Raw genomic sequence first — 15,030 nt, forward strand, 5'->3', positions numbered from 1 at the left:
ACAGCAGTGGGAATTGAACCCAGGGCACTGGTAGTGTAAAGCATGGCACTAGCTACTAAGCTATGGTGCCTACCAGCCTGTCAAGGTGAACTTTTCATTGATAGGTTATTGTTAGCCAAACACCAAGCTGCCAATTCTGAAAAAGTATTCAAAGAACAGTTTCAACAAGCTATTTCAGCTAGCAGTATCAAAATTAAAATAATCAATTTTGATATTGCATGTAAATTGACAGAGCGTTTAGAGTCAGAGTACTCTTCATTCACCATACACCTATGATCAAACACCTATGTGCGTGAATTTGACACTAATCCAGTGTTATTCTCCCCACACACCCATCAAATCTCCCTCCAATTCTGCCATTCATCTACAAACGGGGGTCAATTTTGAGGCCAATTAACCTCCCACATCGTTAGGATGTGGGAGAAAGCTGGAACTTCCAGTAGACAATCCGGACTGTCAAAGGGAGAACGTGGGAACTCAGGTTGCTAAAGTTGTAAGGCAGCTCGTCTGTTAGCTGCCACTTTTGTTCACATGAAAAGTAACACTGAAACATTTACCCACTTTCACAAAATGTGAAATTTGCATGTCTGAGAATATAAGTACTTTTTCAAAGTATGTAGATGTTATCCTATACTACACACAAACAAAAACCATCAAACAACCAATGTGCAAAAGAAGACAAACTATGAAAATTCAGTAATAATAATAATAAATATTTAAATAATACTGAGAACGTGTGTTGTAGAGCTCTTGAAAGTGGGTCCATAGGCTATGGAATCAGTTCAGTGCTGGGCCATATTGTGAAGGATGGGGTGTCGGGCAGGAAGGGAGGGATTGGCTGGTGCTCAGCTTGCTGCTCTGTGAAGTTTACCTGTCTCTGTGCTGAACTGAGGCTGTGGCCTGCAACTAGCAGGCTTCTGGACCAGCTGCAGAGATGAACTGGCTTCTTGGCTGTGGAAGCACTTTAGTGAACTTTAGTTCTGAGTGTGATTTGTTTACTTTTTACTGTTTGCATGATTTTTTCTTTTACTTGCACATTCATTGTACTTCTTTTCAATAGGGTCTGTTGGGTTTCTTTGCTTTGTGGCTGCCTGTTAGAAGACAAAGCTCAAAGTCATATATAGTATACATACTTTGATAGTAAATATAATCCTTGTGTGGAGCTGAAACAGATGGGAGAGATCTGAAATGAATTCTTTGCATCGGCATTTACTTAGGAGCTATATTCATAGTCTGTAGAAGTGAGGCAAAGTGGCATCAACTTCATGAACCCTGTACAGATTACAGAGGAGGAGGCATTTGTTACCCTGAGACAAATCAGGGTGGATAAATCCCCAGGGCCTTGCAAGGTGTTCCCTTGGACCCTATGGGAAGCATAGACTTCGAGCCTAAGGGTTCCAGCCCGAAACATTGACTGTTCATTTCCACGGATGCTGCCCGACCTGCTGAGTTCCTCCAGCGTGTTGTGAGTGTTGAGTCTAACCCCTACCAAGACCGAAGCTGTTTATTAAGGAGAAAAAACGGTAAACTACCTTCTCGTAAAATAAATAATAGCCAACAGCTAAATTTAAACAACGAATTGGGGGTTTTGAAAGTTTTGAAAATAATTCAGAAAGGGTCCCCACAATGTTTGAAAGTCTTGACAAGATTCAAAAGTAAAACAACGGATCTTCTCTAAATCTAAGCATGACATAACATCGCATAACCATTGAGCATGAGTAGGAGGAGAAACATCTTTCCATTTAAACAAAAGCGCTCTCCTAGCTATAAGAGAGCTAAAGGCCAAAATATGTCAACCTGATGTCTTCAACTTGATATCTTGTCCTGCAACAATACTGAATAGGGCCGTCAGAGGATTAAGCTTAAAATTGACTTTGGAAAGTAAAGAAAAAGTTTGAAAAACTTCCTTCCAGTGTTTTTCAAGACATGGACAAGTCCAAAATATATGAATTAATGAAGCTTCTCCATTATTACTTGTGTCACAGTAGGGAGATACATCTGAATAAAAACGAGATAGTTTATCTTTAGTCATACGGACTCTATGTACCACCTTAAATTGTATCAGGGAATGGCGAGCACATAGTGATGAAGTATTACCCAGTATAAAAATTTCACTCCAAGTTTCCTCAGATATTGATGTCTGTAAATCTTGTTCCCAGAAATTCTTAGTTTTGTCTAAAGGAAGATTCCTCATCTCCAGTAACATACCATAAATATTAGATATTGAATCATTATGAAAAGGTGTCAGATTAAAAATTACATCTAGTAAGTTCTTATCTGAGCTTATAGGAAGTGTGCATAATTGAGATGTTAGAAAGTCTCTGATTTGCAGATATCTAAAAAAGTGAGTTTTGGATAAGCTATATTTAGCTGACAATTGCTCAAATGAAAATAAGATTTCCTATTTCCTCAAATGAAAAAAAGATTTGAAAAACAGGTCTCAAAAACATTTAATACCTAACCTATCCCATTCTTTAAAAACTAAATCAATCATGGAGGGTTTAAAAATAATAGAATAAATGGGATTAGAAAGGGGAAATCTCAATAAACCAAAATGTTTTCTAAATTGTATCCAGATCCTCAGAGTATGTTTAACTATTAAATTATCAGTTAGTTTACTTACAAATAAAGGAAGTGAGGATCCGAGAAGAGAAGTAATAGAAAATTTATTAACACAGTTAGCTTCTAAAGAAACCCATATCGGACAGTCTACACAATTAATATAATATAGCCAAAACATAAGATATTGTATATTAACTGCTCAGTAATAAAACCTAAAACTAGGTCAGGCTAAACCTCCAGACTTTTTAGGTTTTTAAAGATGAACTTTATTTAAACGAGGACATTTATTTTTCTGTATATGGGATAAAATAGATTCAAGAGAGTCAAAAAAGGATTTAGGAATAAAAATGGGTAAAGTCTGAAAAAGATATATAAATTTAGGTAGAATATTCATTTTAATATAATTAATTCATCCAATCAACGGTATTGAAAGAGGTGACGAATTTAATGATTTTTTTTTACATGGTTCAATAAAGTAAGAAAGATTTCTTTAAACAGGTGTTTGTAATTCTTAGTGATTGTTACACCCAAATAAGTAAATTGATTCCTTACAATTTTAGAAGGGAGATTAGTATTAATTGATACCAAATTATTTAAAGGAAATAATTCACTCTTATGTAGGTTCAATTTATATCCTGAAAACTGGCTAAAATGGGAGAGTAAAGAAAATACGCAAGGTAACAAGATCTCAATATTAGAGATTAAAAGCAAAATAACATCAGCGTAAAGCAAGATCTTGAGGGTGATACCGCTCCTTAAAATACCACAGATATCATTAGATTCTCAAAAAGCAATGGCAAGGGGTTCTAAAGCTAGATCAAAAAGCAGAGGGCTCAAGGACAGCCTTGTCTAGTTCAGTGGTGAAGTTTAAATTGTTTGGAATTTTGAAAATTAGTAACAACCCAAGCAGAAGGAGACAAATAAAGTAATTTAATCCATTGAATAAAATCTGGTCCAAAATTAAATTTTTCTAAGGTTTTAAATAAATAATTCCATTCAACCTGATCGAAGGCCTTCTCAGCATCTAAGGATATCACACATTCCGATATCTCCTGAGAAAGAGAGTAAATAACATTTAATACATGGCGTATATTAAAATGGGAATGTCAGTTTTAACAAATCCAGTCTGATCATCAGAAATAATAGAAGGTAAAATATTTTCCATCCTATGAGCCAGAACTTTAGAAAGAATTTTAGTATCAACATTGAGTAATGAAATTGGCCTATATGAAGAGCATTCAGTTGGATCCTGGTTCTTTTTTAGGATACGGAAAATAGAAGCTTCATAAAAAGATTGAGGCAAACTACCCAATTTGAAAGAATCCAAAAAGACTAAGTGTAACTGCGGTATAATTAATGAAGAAAAAGCCTTATAAAATTCTCCAGAAAATCCATCTGGACCCGGAGCCTTCCCCGAGTGTAATGAACATATAGCCTCGGCGATTTCCTCATAAGAAGTGGATTGATCAATCTGTTTGCAATTATCCGCAGGAAGTGCAGGGGTATTTAATTGATCTATAAAATTATCCATTACAGTATTATCTTTAGGGGAATCAGAACTCTAAAGTTTAGAATAGAATTCTCTAAAGGTATCATTTATTTCAGAGAATTCAGTTGTCCTATCACCATTAGTTTTGCAAATTTCTTTAATTTGTCATTTAACTACAGAAGTTTTTAATTGGATGGCTAATACTTTGCCTGATTTATTTCCGTGAATGTAAAATTGAGGTTTACCTTTAAGACGTTGAGTTTCAATTGGATATGTTAACAGAAGATCATATTTAGTTTTAACTTCAACCCGTCTTTTATATAAAACAGGATCTGGAGCTATAGCATATTTTTGATCTAATTGTTTCAATTGATTGGCTAATTCAATTCATCTTTATTAGCTATGTTCTTCACACTCGCAGTATAAGAAATAATTTGTCCTCTAATATAGGCCTTGAAAGTATCCCATACAATAAGATTAGAAGTCTCTTCCTTTTTATTCTCTTCAAAAAAAAATGCTTCTCTAGAAATTTTTAAATTCCTGATCAGATAACAAAGTTGTATTAAAACGCCAAAATCTGTTGGTTTGAAGAATACCAGGGAGTTTTAAAGATAGAAATATAGGAGCATGATCTGAAACAGCAATCTCTTTATATTCACAGGAACAAACTGATGAAATCATTTCACTATCGATAAAAATTAATCAATCCTCAAATATATATGATGAACATGGGAAAAAAATGAATACTTCTTATCTAAGGGATGTAAAAAACGCCAAATATCAGCTATACCATACTTCAATAAAAAGGATTGAATAAACGAAGCTGATTTATTAAGAGACTCTGGTTTAGAAGATGATTGGTCTAAAATTGGGTCTAGCCAACAGTTAAAATCTCCCATTACCAAAGAATAAAGATTCAGATCTGGTAAAAATGAAAAAAAATGTTCAAAGAATCCTGGATCATCTACATTTGGGGCATACACATTGGCAAATACTAGTAATTTGTTATCTAGTTTTCCTGAAACTATAACAATACGTCCATTAGTATCAGACACTACTTTTTGTTGGACAAAGGAAAGTGTACTATCTATAAGGATGGAAACTCCTCTAGATCTGGCCTGAAAAGAAGAGTGAAAACAAAGTCCACTCCAACAGCTAAAAAAACGTAGATTATCACATTTATGTATGTGAGTTTCCTGTAAAAAAAAGTAATAGGGACCTTAAATTTCTTAATATAAGCAAAAATCTTATTACATTTAACAGGGTAATTTGACCCTTACACGTTAAAACTGAGTAAGTTAATAGTTCGGTCCATTTTTAATATTATTTGAAGGAATGGTTAAAATGTAACTTAAAAACCAAGTCATAAACCTTGAGAAATGGTAACCAAGCAACAAGTTGGCTAAAAATTCGAAAACAGCTTCTGGGGAGAAAAACCATACCCCCGCCCACTTCCCAAAGAAGGAAACCCGACCAATAGAAAGTCTGCATCTACAACTACAGACACCCCCCCCCCCACAAAAAACCTGGTGATTGCTCCAATTAGTTTCAAGGTTATTTATATTCCAACCTAGACTAACCATTACCAAAACAAGAGATTCAATTCTTGTATATCAAAATTACAGTATTAAAAAATACAAAAGGAAATTAATTACAAAGGTTTACCAAAAGTAAAAGATACAATTATTCATACAGATAGACATTAAACATTAATCTTGTATCTTCATGGAAAAACAGACTAAGCAGTTAGCCTTCAAATTTAAGAAATCTTTGTGCTTCCCCATTCAAACAAAACCATTTGAAGGATCCATCTTTAATGAGATTCTCAGTCAAGCTGGGTAGCCAAGGGACGGGTTAAACCCCTTATTTAAAAAATTCCAACAGATCCTGTTTAAACTTAGCACATTGTGCTTGTAACACTGTGTGTCCGACAGAGTGATCAGCAGCACTGGGGCTTCACAGGGGACTGTCTTGTCTCCCTTTCTCTTCACCATTTACACCTCGGACTTCAACTTCTGCACAGAGTCTTGTCATCTTCAGAAGTTTTCGGATGACTCTGCCATAGTTGGATGCATCAGCAAGGGAGATGAGGCTGAGTGCAGGGCTATGGTAGGAAACTTAGTCAGATGGTGTAACCAGAATTATCTGCAGCTTAATGTGAAAAAGACTAAGGAGCTGGTGGTAGACCTGAGGAGGGCTAAGGTACCGGTGACCCCTGTTTCCATCCAGGGGGTCAGTGTGGACATGGTGGAGGATTACAAATACCTCGGGATACAAATTGACATTAAACTGGACTGGTCAAAGAACACTGAGGCTGTCTACAAGAAGGGTCAGAGCCGTCTCTATTTCCTGAGGAGACTGAGGTCTTTTAACATCTGCCAGACGATGCTGAGGATGTTCTACGAGTCTGTGGTGGCCAGTGCTATCATGTTTGCTGTTGTGTGCTGGGGCAGCAGGCTCAGGGTGGCAGACACCAACAGAATCAACAAACTCATTCGTAAGGCCAGTGATGTTGTGGGGATGGAACTGGACTCTCTGACGGTGGTGTCTGAAAAGAGGATGCTGTCTAAGTTGCATGCCATCTTGGTCAATGTCTCCCATCCACTACATAATGTACTGGTTGGGCACAGGAGTACATTCAGCCGGAGACTCATTCCACCGAGATGCAGCACAGAGCGTCATAGGAAGTCATTCCTGCCTGTGGCCATCAAACTTTACAACTCCTCCCTTGGAGGGTCAGACATCCTGAGCCAATAGGCTGGTCCTGGACTTATTTCATAATTTCCTGGCATAATTTACATAATACTATTTAACTATTTATGGTTCTATTACTATTTATTATTTATGGTGCAACTGTAACGAAAACCAATTTTCCCCGGGATCAATAAAGTATGACTATGACTACAATGACTATGACTATTCCTGCATAACCTCAGGTGAATAATCTTAGAGAACCTTAATATTCCACCCTATAACCAATTTGCCCCTTCAACAGGATTTGCGAATTAAAAGTTTCTCACGTGTCTTGTGTCTTCACATAATTATCTTGTGTCTTCACGTAAGGAGAAACTAAACAGCTAGCCTTCGGATTAAGCCTTTGGATTTTAAAAACTTTTGTGCTTCAACAGTTGAGCAGAGCCATTCGAAAGAACCGTTTTTAAGTGTGATTCTGAGTCGGGCTGGGTGGCGAAGGGAAGGCTTGAAACCCTTATTAAAAAGCTCGGGCATAACTTCTTTGAACTTAACATGTTCCTACATAACCTCAGGCAAATAATCTTCGACAATTCTAATCTTGCAACCATTATAGTCAATCATGCCTCTTCGACGAGATTCGCGAATTAAGAGTTCCTTTGTTTTAAATTCCTGAAAACAGATTATTGCTGTTCTTGGTCTCTGACCGTTAGGAGGTCTGAACGCAGAAGATCTGTGAACTTAATCGATCATAGGCACAAACGCCAAAATCTCCGGAAATAATTCTTGCAAAAAGTTTGCAAAATACTTTATAGGATGATTACCTTCGATTAATTCTTCGAGACCCAGAACCCATAGGTTGTTCCTTCTACTTCTATTTTCTAGGTTGATAATCTTCTGTCCTAACTTTTCACTGGACTTTGATAGCTTTTCACAAAGCTTCTGCAATTCATCCACTTCCGTTTCCAGAGCCGTCAAATTTCCCTCATTATTTTTAATATGTTTATCATGTTCATTAAGAGTTTGTTGAATAGAATCCAATTTACCATCTATTTGTTTAATTTCAGTGCCGAATTGTTGAAACTTCTCAGAGGCTTCTCATGTATGACTTTTCAGCAAATCCATAACAGAATCCAAAGAGGCAGGAAAATCATCCTTTTTAGTACCTCTGTCCCTCCTTATATCCATAATGAAAGAATATCACACTTAAAAAAGAAGTTTCAAGACAGGTTGGAAATAGTAAGATAATTAGAGTTGGAGCAACAGCAGATTGCTGTTACTCCATCAGCCACCACCAGGAAATCTCGGACTTTATTCTTTAGAACGTAGAAGACTGGGAGGAGATTTGATGGAGGTATACAAACTAATGAAGGGTATAGATAGCGTAAAGGCAAGTAGGCTTTTTCCACTGAGGTTGGGTGGGACTACAACCAGAGGTCATGGGTTAAGGGTGAAAGATGAAAAGTTTTTAAGGGGAACATGAGGGGAAACTTCTTCATTTAGAGGGCCACGAGAGTGTGGAATGAGCTGCCGGCAGAAGTGGTGTATGCGAGCTTGATTTCCACATTTAGAGGAAGTTTGGATAAGTACATGGATAGTAGGGATATGGAGGGTTGTAGTCTCAGTCCAGGTTGATAGGAGTAGGCAGTTTGGATGAACTAGTTGAGCCAAAGGGCAGGTTTCTGTGCTGTACTTCTCTATCACTCCCTGTATTTTAAACTTTGAGTTGAGGTGAGTGAAGTTATCCACGCTGGTTCAGGAGCCTGACAGTTGAAGGATAATAATTGTTCCTGAACCTGGTGGTGTGGGACCTAAGGCTTTGGAACAGTTATTATTCCTCATCCATCAGGCTCCTGAACCAACATGGATAACTTCACTCACCTCGACTCTGAACTGATTCCACAGCCTATGGACTCATCTTCACGGACTCTTCAACTTTCACGTCAAACCAGACGATAACAGAATCAGAATAAATTACTCTGAAGTTTCTGAATGAATTGGACAAAGTAGACAATGAGTAGAAAAGTGCCAATAAGATTTATGGATAGCTATTTGTTCTAGCTCATTTTTTTTGGCATTATGTTATACATGTACTTTTTAAAATCAGTCCAATTGGTTTCAGTGTATTTAACAAATTAATGGTACATGTCACACAAAATAGATGTATTGTACATTGTGTAGCTGCCACCACATTTGAGCACAGGAAACACAAATTATGAAATTAAGAAATTACTTTCACTACTGCACATTAAGATGTGCTGTTTCCAAACCCAAAACAAGTTTCAGTCTCAAGAATGTACCACTAAAATACAGCACATTTTAACAAAGGAAGGTGCCAGAGAGCAACGTAAATTTGTTTTTGCTTGAACTGAGTGGTTCATTTATATCTGAGGAAACTACCTTATCAGTTAGGGTTGTAGGTGATTTAAGGTTGAATAAGCCAAAGATGGTATTTTTTTGCCAAGGCCATCTGAATGTTTAAATTTCCTGGAACTACATAACATACAGGAGATGTTGCACCTTAGCAGAGAAAATTCAATGCGTTGCATCAACTATGTAGGGAAGAGATTAGCATTCCGCGGTATTATTGGGGAAAAAAAAGGTCGTCTTAAAGTAGCGCATATCTTAGCTGCTTAATTCCCATCAGCTGATTTGATTTATGTGTGCCAGAGCCCTATGCCAAATATAGAAATACAAGCTCAGTAAATGAGGAATTAATTTAATATTTCAACTAATCTGAAAATTTGATGACGAGATTAAGCAAGTAAAACGAACCATTGTCTCTCTATTCCGTCTCCCAATGGCCTGAATATTGTAACTGTGTTAAGGTGTAGCAACTTAGTTGAAAGATCAAGGTTTTAATATTCTGTGTTTAATTCACTGTTGGTCTGGGGAAAGTATTTAAGTCACTGGGAGATTTCAGAATGCAGGGGTGAGTAAAGTTTTATTGGTATGATCACCGGTAAACATTCAAGCTTCAAATCAGTTTTAGAAATTTTGCATTGTCAGAGATGTCATTTTTGGATGACATGAGAAAAAGGTCTACCAATTTAAGTGGGTGTAAAAGATTTTGTGAAAGTAAAAGCATGGAGAGCAAATATTTAAAATTCCCCTTCTTGACAACCCCCGAGGTCTCCTTTCCCCAGTGACATCTGAGTCCACATTTCCATATCTGAGAGTCTTCTCAAATGTTGAAAGAATATGGGGTACTCCCTTTATCTGGATTAGCCAATGTAACCATTGCGTAGTGAAATACTATTACATAACGCTCTTATGCACATTATCTCCCACCTTGTATCACAATTTCCCAAAATGTGGAGCAGTGTTTTAGAAACTTGGGGAAACACAATAATAGTCTTTTGTTCCACACTTTTCAAAATCTGTGGTCTACAATCAGACTTCAGAGAAATACTTGGGACTAGTGCAACAACCAGGGAGTATTGCATTATCTATTAGCTGTCATTCTAGTGAAACATCAAACCTCAATGGCAATTCTCGTTTGATTTGTGTTATAACATCCCTGCACATCTACACATTCTCTAACATACTACAACTGGGCCATAAAACATCTGCTCGTTATAAAACTTGTTCTGTTTGTTTAGCAATCACTGAGTGAAAGACATCAAACACTCTCCCGTCAACATGAAGGTGCTAGAGGACTGAAGGAGCATCAAGATCACCGGGAGCGTGTGACCTTCAGAATCCTAACAAACTACCTCACTGAGATACAGCTTCAACACTGTCATCACTTTGTACAAATGAGAAAAGCGTTATTAATCAAGCAAAAAGAAGTTGAAGAACGTCTCAGATTGACTGAGGAGCAATTGGGATTTCTTGAAAACAGTCTGTAGTTCACATCCCATTTTGCTTTTCTATAAAGTTTCCAGCAAAATCTAAAATTGATTCATCATATCCTGTGATTTGGATTCATTCCAGTATCAACAAATGTTAATTCTATTTTTCTCGTTGTTTGCACATTAACTGACAAGGAGATAATTAAATTTAACAGGGTTTTGCAGTAATAACTTAATTTTAACTTAATTCTTTAGGATTATGAAACAACAGTAGTCAGTTCCATAATCAGCTTTTTTTATTTAAAATGCTTAGTATGAAACATAATATCACATAAAATCATGTGATACTGTTTGCATTGCAAAAGCATTGTGCTTATCACAACATGTTGGAGCATTCCTCGTGCAAGACATCATCTTGCATTGACTTGCTGCCCAAATAGTAATATTTCCTCTATAATATCATTTTTGCAACAATAACAATGTGTGCAGTATCTAAATTGGTGTCAATGTATCAGTATGAAATGCTTCACAGGCTAGTTGTCAGTAAAAGCTGACAGTGAGCCAAAAGGAGGTACTGGGCCATTAGGAGCTACCTGAGGGAGGAAAGAGATGTGGAGAATGTCAGGGAGGAAATTTCAGAGCTCTGGGCTTTAGAAAATACTACATGAGTGATAGTGATAGAGCACAGAAAACTATGTATACAGAATTCAGAACTGGAGAAGCAGAGAGATCAGAGGGAGTTATAGATTCTTAAAGGGTTATTAGGCTGGGAGGTGGTGGTCTGGAGAGGCCCATGGAGGGATTCGAAAAGATAGCTGAGACTTGTTAAAGTCAAGCTGTTGCCAAACTGGGAGCTACTGTGGTTAGCCTTCTCAGAGGCAATGCGAGTTCAGTATGTGGTTATGGGTTAAAGTCCAGTAAAATCGTGGAGCTCACAAAGCCTTGGGTGAGGGTTTTAGCAGCCGACAAGCTGAAGTGAGGCCACATTATGGATGTGAAAGAAAGCTATTTTGTTATGGGATGGACATACAGTTGAAGCAATATCATGGACATATCACCGGTTTGATTTGGTCTCAGGCAGTCACCAAAGAGAGAGGGAGAACAAAATGTATGATCAAGTATTCAGAGAAGAGAAGCAAGGTATCTTGGAGAGATTGTAGATGCTTGGCTAAAAGTTGATGATAGTGGTAATTAGGTAAAAGTGTGTAGCAGGATCTAAACACAAAGTTTTCTTCTTTCCAATATTTCTGCTCATCCACTACTGCATGATCGATGAGCAGTCCAACAATTTGGAGATGGTGGATGACTCGAGGGAGGTGGTGCTGAGGTAAAACTGCCTAAATGTGGATACCGACATTATTTCAAATGATACCGCAGTGATTTTAAAACTGTACTCTAAACTGCCATCACAAAGGTGGCAGTATAGATTACAGTAAATCCCTAACACTGTACATGTAGATGTTTATGATGAATAAAGTTGATCCTTAAACTTTCAATACATTTGTAAATTGCCTTAGTTTTGCACTCATCAGTCAAGTACTGTACTGTAAATGTCTTGTAATTATCTGATATTAGTGTCCCTATCAATGTGTAACATTTTGTATATTAATTATTGTTCTAGCTTTATCTTCTAATAATCGTTGTTATAGATTAAATTTGATACTCTGTACTGTACATATAAATTTTAGTTTGCATCTGTGTATTTCACACAAAATGATGTTTACTTAAACGGGCTTCTCTTTATTCTTCATAAAATGTTGAAACACCAATTATTATTCCTAAATCATCAACGCTGCTCTCACCCCATCCTCCCACTACCACACCAGGGATAGGTTCCCCTTGTCCTCACCTACTACCCCACTAAACTCCTTGTCCTGCACATACTTCTCCATAACCTCCACCATCTCCAATGGGATCCCACCATTAAGCACATCCTTCTCTCTCCCCGTTCCCCACTTTCTGCTTCCCATGGGGATCACTTCCTATGCGACTCCCTTGTCCACTCATCCCTCCCCACTGATCTCCCTCTTGGTACTTATTCTTGCAAGCGAAACAAGTGCCACACCACCTTCTCCCTCACTCCCTCTCAGGGCCCCAAACAATCCTTCCAAGTGAGGCAACACTTCACCTGCGAATCTGTTGGGGTCATCTACTGTATCTGGTTCTCCCAGTGTGGGCTCCTGTATTTCAATGAGCCCCAACATAGATTGGGAGTTTGCTTTGCCAAGTACCTCTGTTCCATCTGCCACAAAAAACAGGATCTCCTAGTGGCCACCCATTTCAATTCTACATCCCATTCCCATTCCAACATCTCAGTCCATGGCCTCCTCTGTTGCTAATATGTGGCCACACTCAGGTTGGAGGTTTTGGTAGCCTCCAACCTAATGGCACGAACATTGATTTCTTGAACTTCTGGTAATTTCCTACCCCGCCCCCACCTTTCATCCATTCCTGTTTCCCTTTCTCACCTTATCTCCTTACCTGCCCATCACCTTGTGGTGCTGCTTCTCCTTCCTGTTGCTCCATGGTCTTCTGACCTCTGCTATCAAATTTCCCCTTCTCCAGCCCTTTATCTCTTTCACCGATCAACTTTCCAGCACTTTACTTTGCCCCCTCCTCTCCCCGCCTGGTATCACCTACCACCTACCATGTTGTTCTACTTCCCCCCGCCCCCCACACCTTCTCGCTCTGACATCTTCTCTTCCTTTCCAGTTCGATGAAGGGTCTCAGCCCAAAACGTTGACTCTTTACTCTTCCCACAGATGTAGCATGACCTGCTGAGGTCCTCCAGCATTGTGTGTGGGTGACGGCATCTTCAGATGTTCTCATGTTTGTGACCAATCATTATTTGCTGACACTTTTATATCTTGAAATCTTTGATATTTTGAAATCTTGATATTTATAAGTTATAGTGTGATGTTTTCCAATGTTATGATGCATTCTATAAAGGAAAATGTAACAAAAAAGTTTGCCTTTTATAAGTCTGTGTTCTTTGAACAGAGCAGGTATTTAAATTAATATGTAATTGATATATCTCAGTATTAATGAACTAAACTGATAACTGGCTTTTTTTTAATCAACACTCCAGCTGTGGCACTGGTACTTCGTTCATTCAAATGTTTCAAAATGTAAATGGCTTTCATAAAATTGTCCCCAAAATGTGACCGAGTACAAATTACTGAGTATGATAACAGTCCCTACCAAAACTGGAAACTAGTTAAAAGTGGAAATTGACATGAATTCAGATGATGATAATCTAGTGATTGTAAAACTATCTATACTACCATAATAAAGATGACAAATTGGATTATGAAAAATTCCTAATATATGTGTAAATATATGTGGTGAATAAAGTTGATCATTGATCCTAAAACTTTTTACAATACATTTGTAAGTTGCCTTTGTTCTCTGTTCCATAGTGAATAAAATTAAGGGGTATAAATTCAAGGTCAGACCCCATTCTCTATCTCTACAGCAGATTGCTGTGCTGAGCTCTTAAACCCATCAAGAAGGACATAGGAAATGCTAGTCCTGGAGAGGTGTTAAACAGTAGCCTGTGCTTTGGAAATTGCATGCTCATGCTTTTCATAGAAAATGTGCAGCAAAGGAATTAAAGTTGTGCAGTCCAGTTACCAAATTAACTTTACATTCGGCTTTGTACTATTTTGGGGTCCAGACTGGCTATGGATCCTCAGAAAGTTGCACCAATTCCCTCAGTGATGATACATACATAATAAGGTTAAAAGATAACTACACTGATGGATAATGGTGCATAATCATTAATGCTCAGTTAAGTATCAGGTTAACAATGGAAAATCTTTCCTTGATAAGGAGTAAATGTGGAAGGACTTCTCAGTGTGTTAGGAGCAACATCCCAAGTTAGGGTTTTTAAGTCACTGTAGCATCCACTTTATAGCGTGCACGCAAGACTACAATTAGGAGAGAGAACTGCAGGTGAACTTTCTGATTCTTTGTTCAAGAGTACTGAAGTTGACTGCTGTCATTGTAATAGAACTGGCAATGAAAATGAGCTGGAGAGAAAAACTGTAGCCTCTTTGAACTGTGTGCTAGAGTTTCAGTGCATTAACAATTGATAACCTTTCCTCCAAAATATCATGATCAAGTATCCAACAGAAATCGTGCCAATTGCTGCAACTGATGAGTTTCGTCTCCAAGTGTCCTTTAATCAAAATGATCCATGCCTCTCATTGTCATGTCAGGCACTCTTCGCTGTTATAATGATGAACAACTCACTCACTCATTTACAGAAGGTAAAGCTGGTTCAAGTTTCTATTCCAGCAATATGTTAAGGCTTACTGTACATGAGGGTGAATAATTTTCATAAGGTAGATGTCACGTGATCGGCAACAATGAATTATCAATCGAGACAGGTTTTATTAAAAACAAATAAACATTTATTAAACTCTGCTCAACAATAGCGAAAAATATTCAAACAACTAACTTAACCAGAAGTTAACTGCTATACGGCAACTC

General features: G+C 37.6%; 1 protein-coding gene across 5 annotated transcripts in view; it reads left to right on the top strand.

Annotated features, from left to right (window-relative positions):
* LOC134349210 (protein Shroom2-like) overlaps positions 1-13,898 on the top strand; it is a 151,910-nt gene extending 138,012 nt beyond the window's left edge. For all 5 annotated transcript variants that reach the window (XM_063053201.1, XM_063053203.1, XM_063053199.1 and 2 more), the window contains one exon: positions 10,345-13,898. In XM_063053201.1, the coding sequence (XP_062909271.1) occupies positions 10,345-10,593 (249 nt within the window). In that variant the 3' untranslated portion in view covers positions 10,594-13,898. The remainder of the gene's footprint in view (positions 1-10,344) is intronic.
* Positions 13,899-15,030: the final 1,132 nt, after the last annotated feature.

Source organism: Mobula hypostoma, chromosome 7, assembly GCF_963921235.1.
Source record: "Mobula hypostoma chromosome 7, sMobHyp1.1, whole genome shotgun sequence".
In the NCBI taxonomy this organism is placed as follows: Eukaryota; Metazoa; Chordata; class Chondrichthyes; order Myliobatiformes; family Myliobatidae; genus Mobula; species Mobula hypostoma.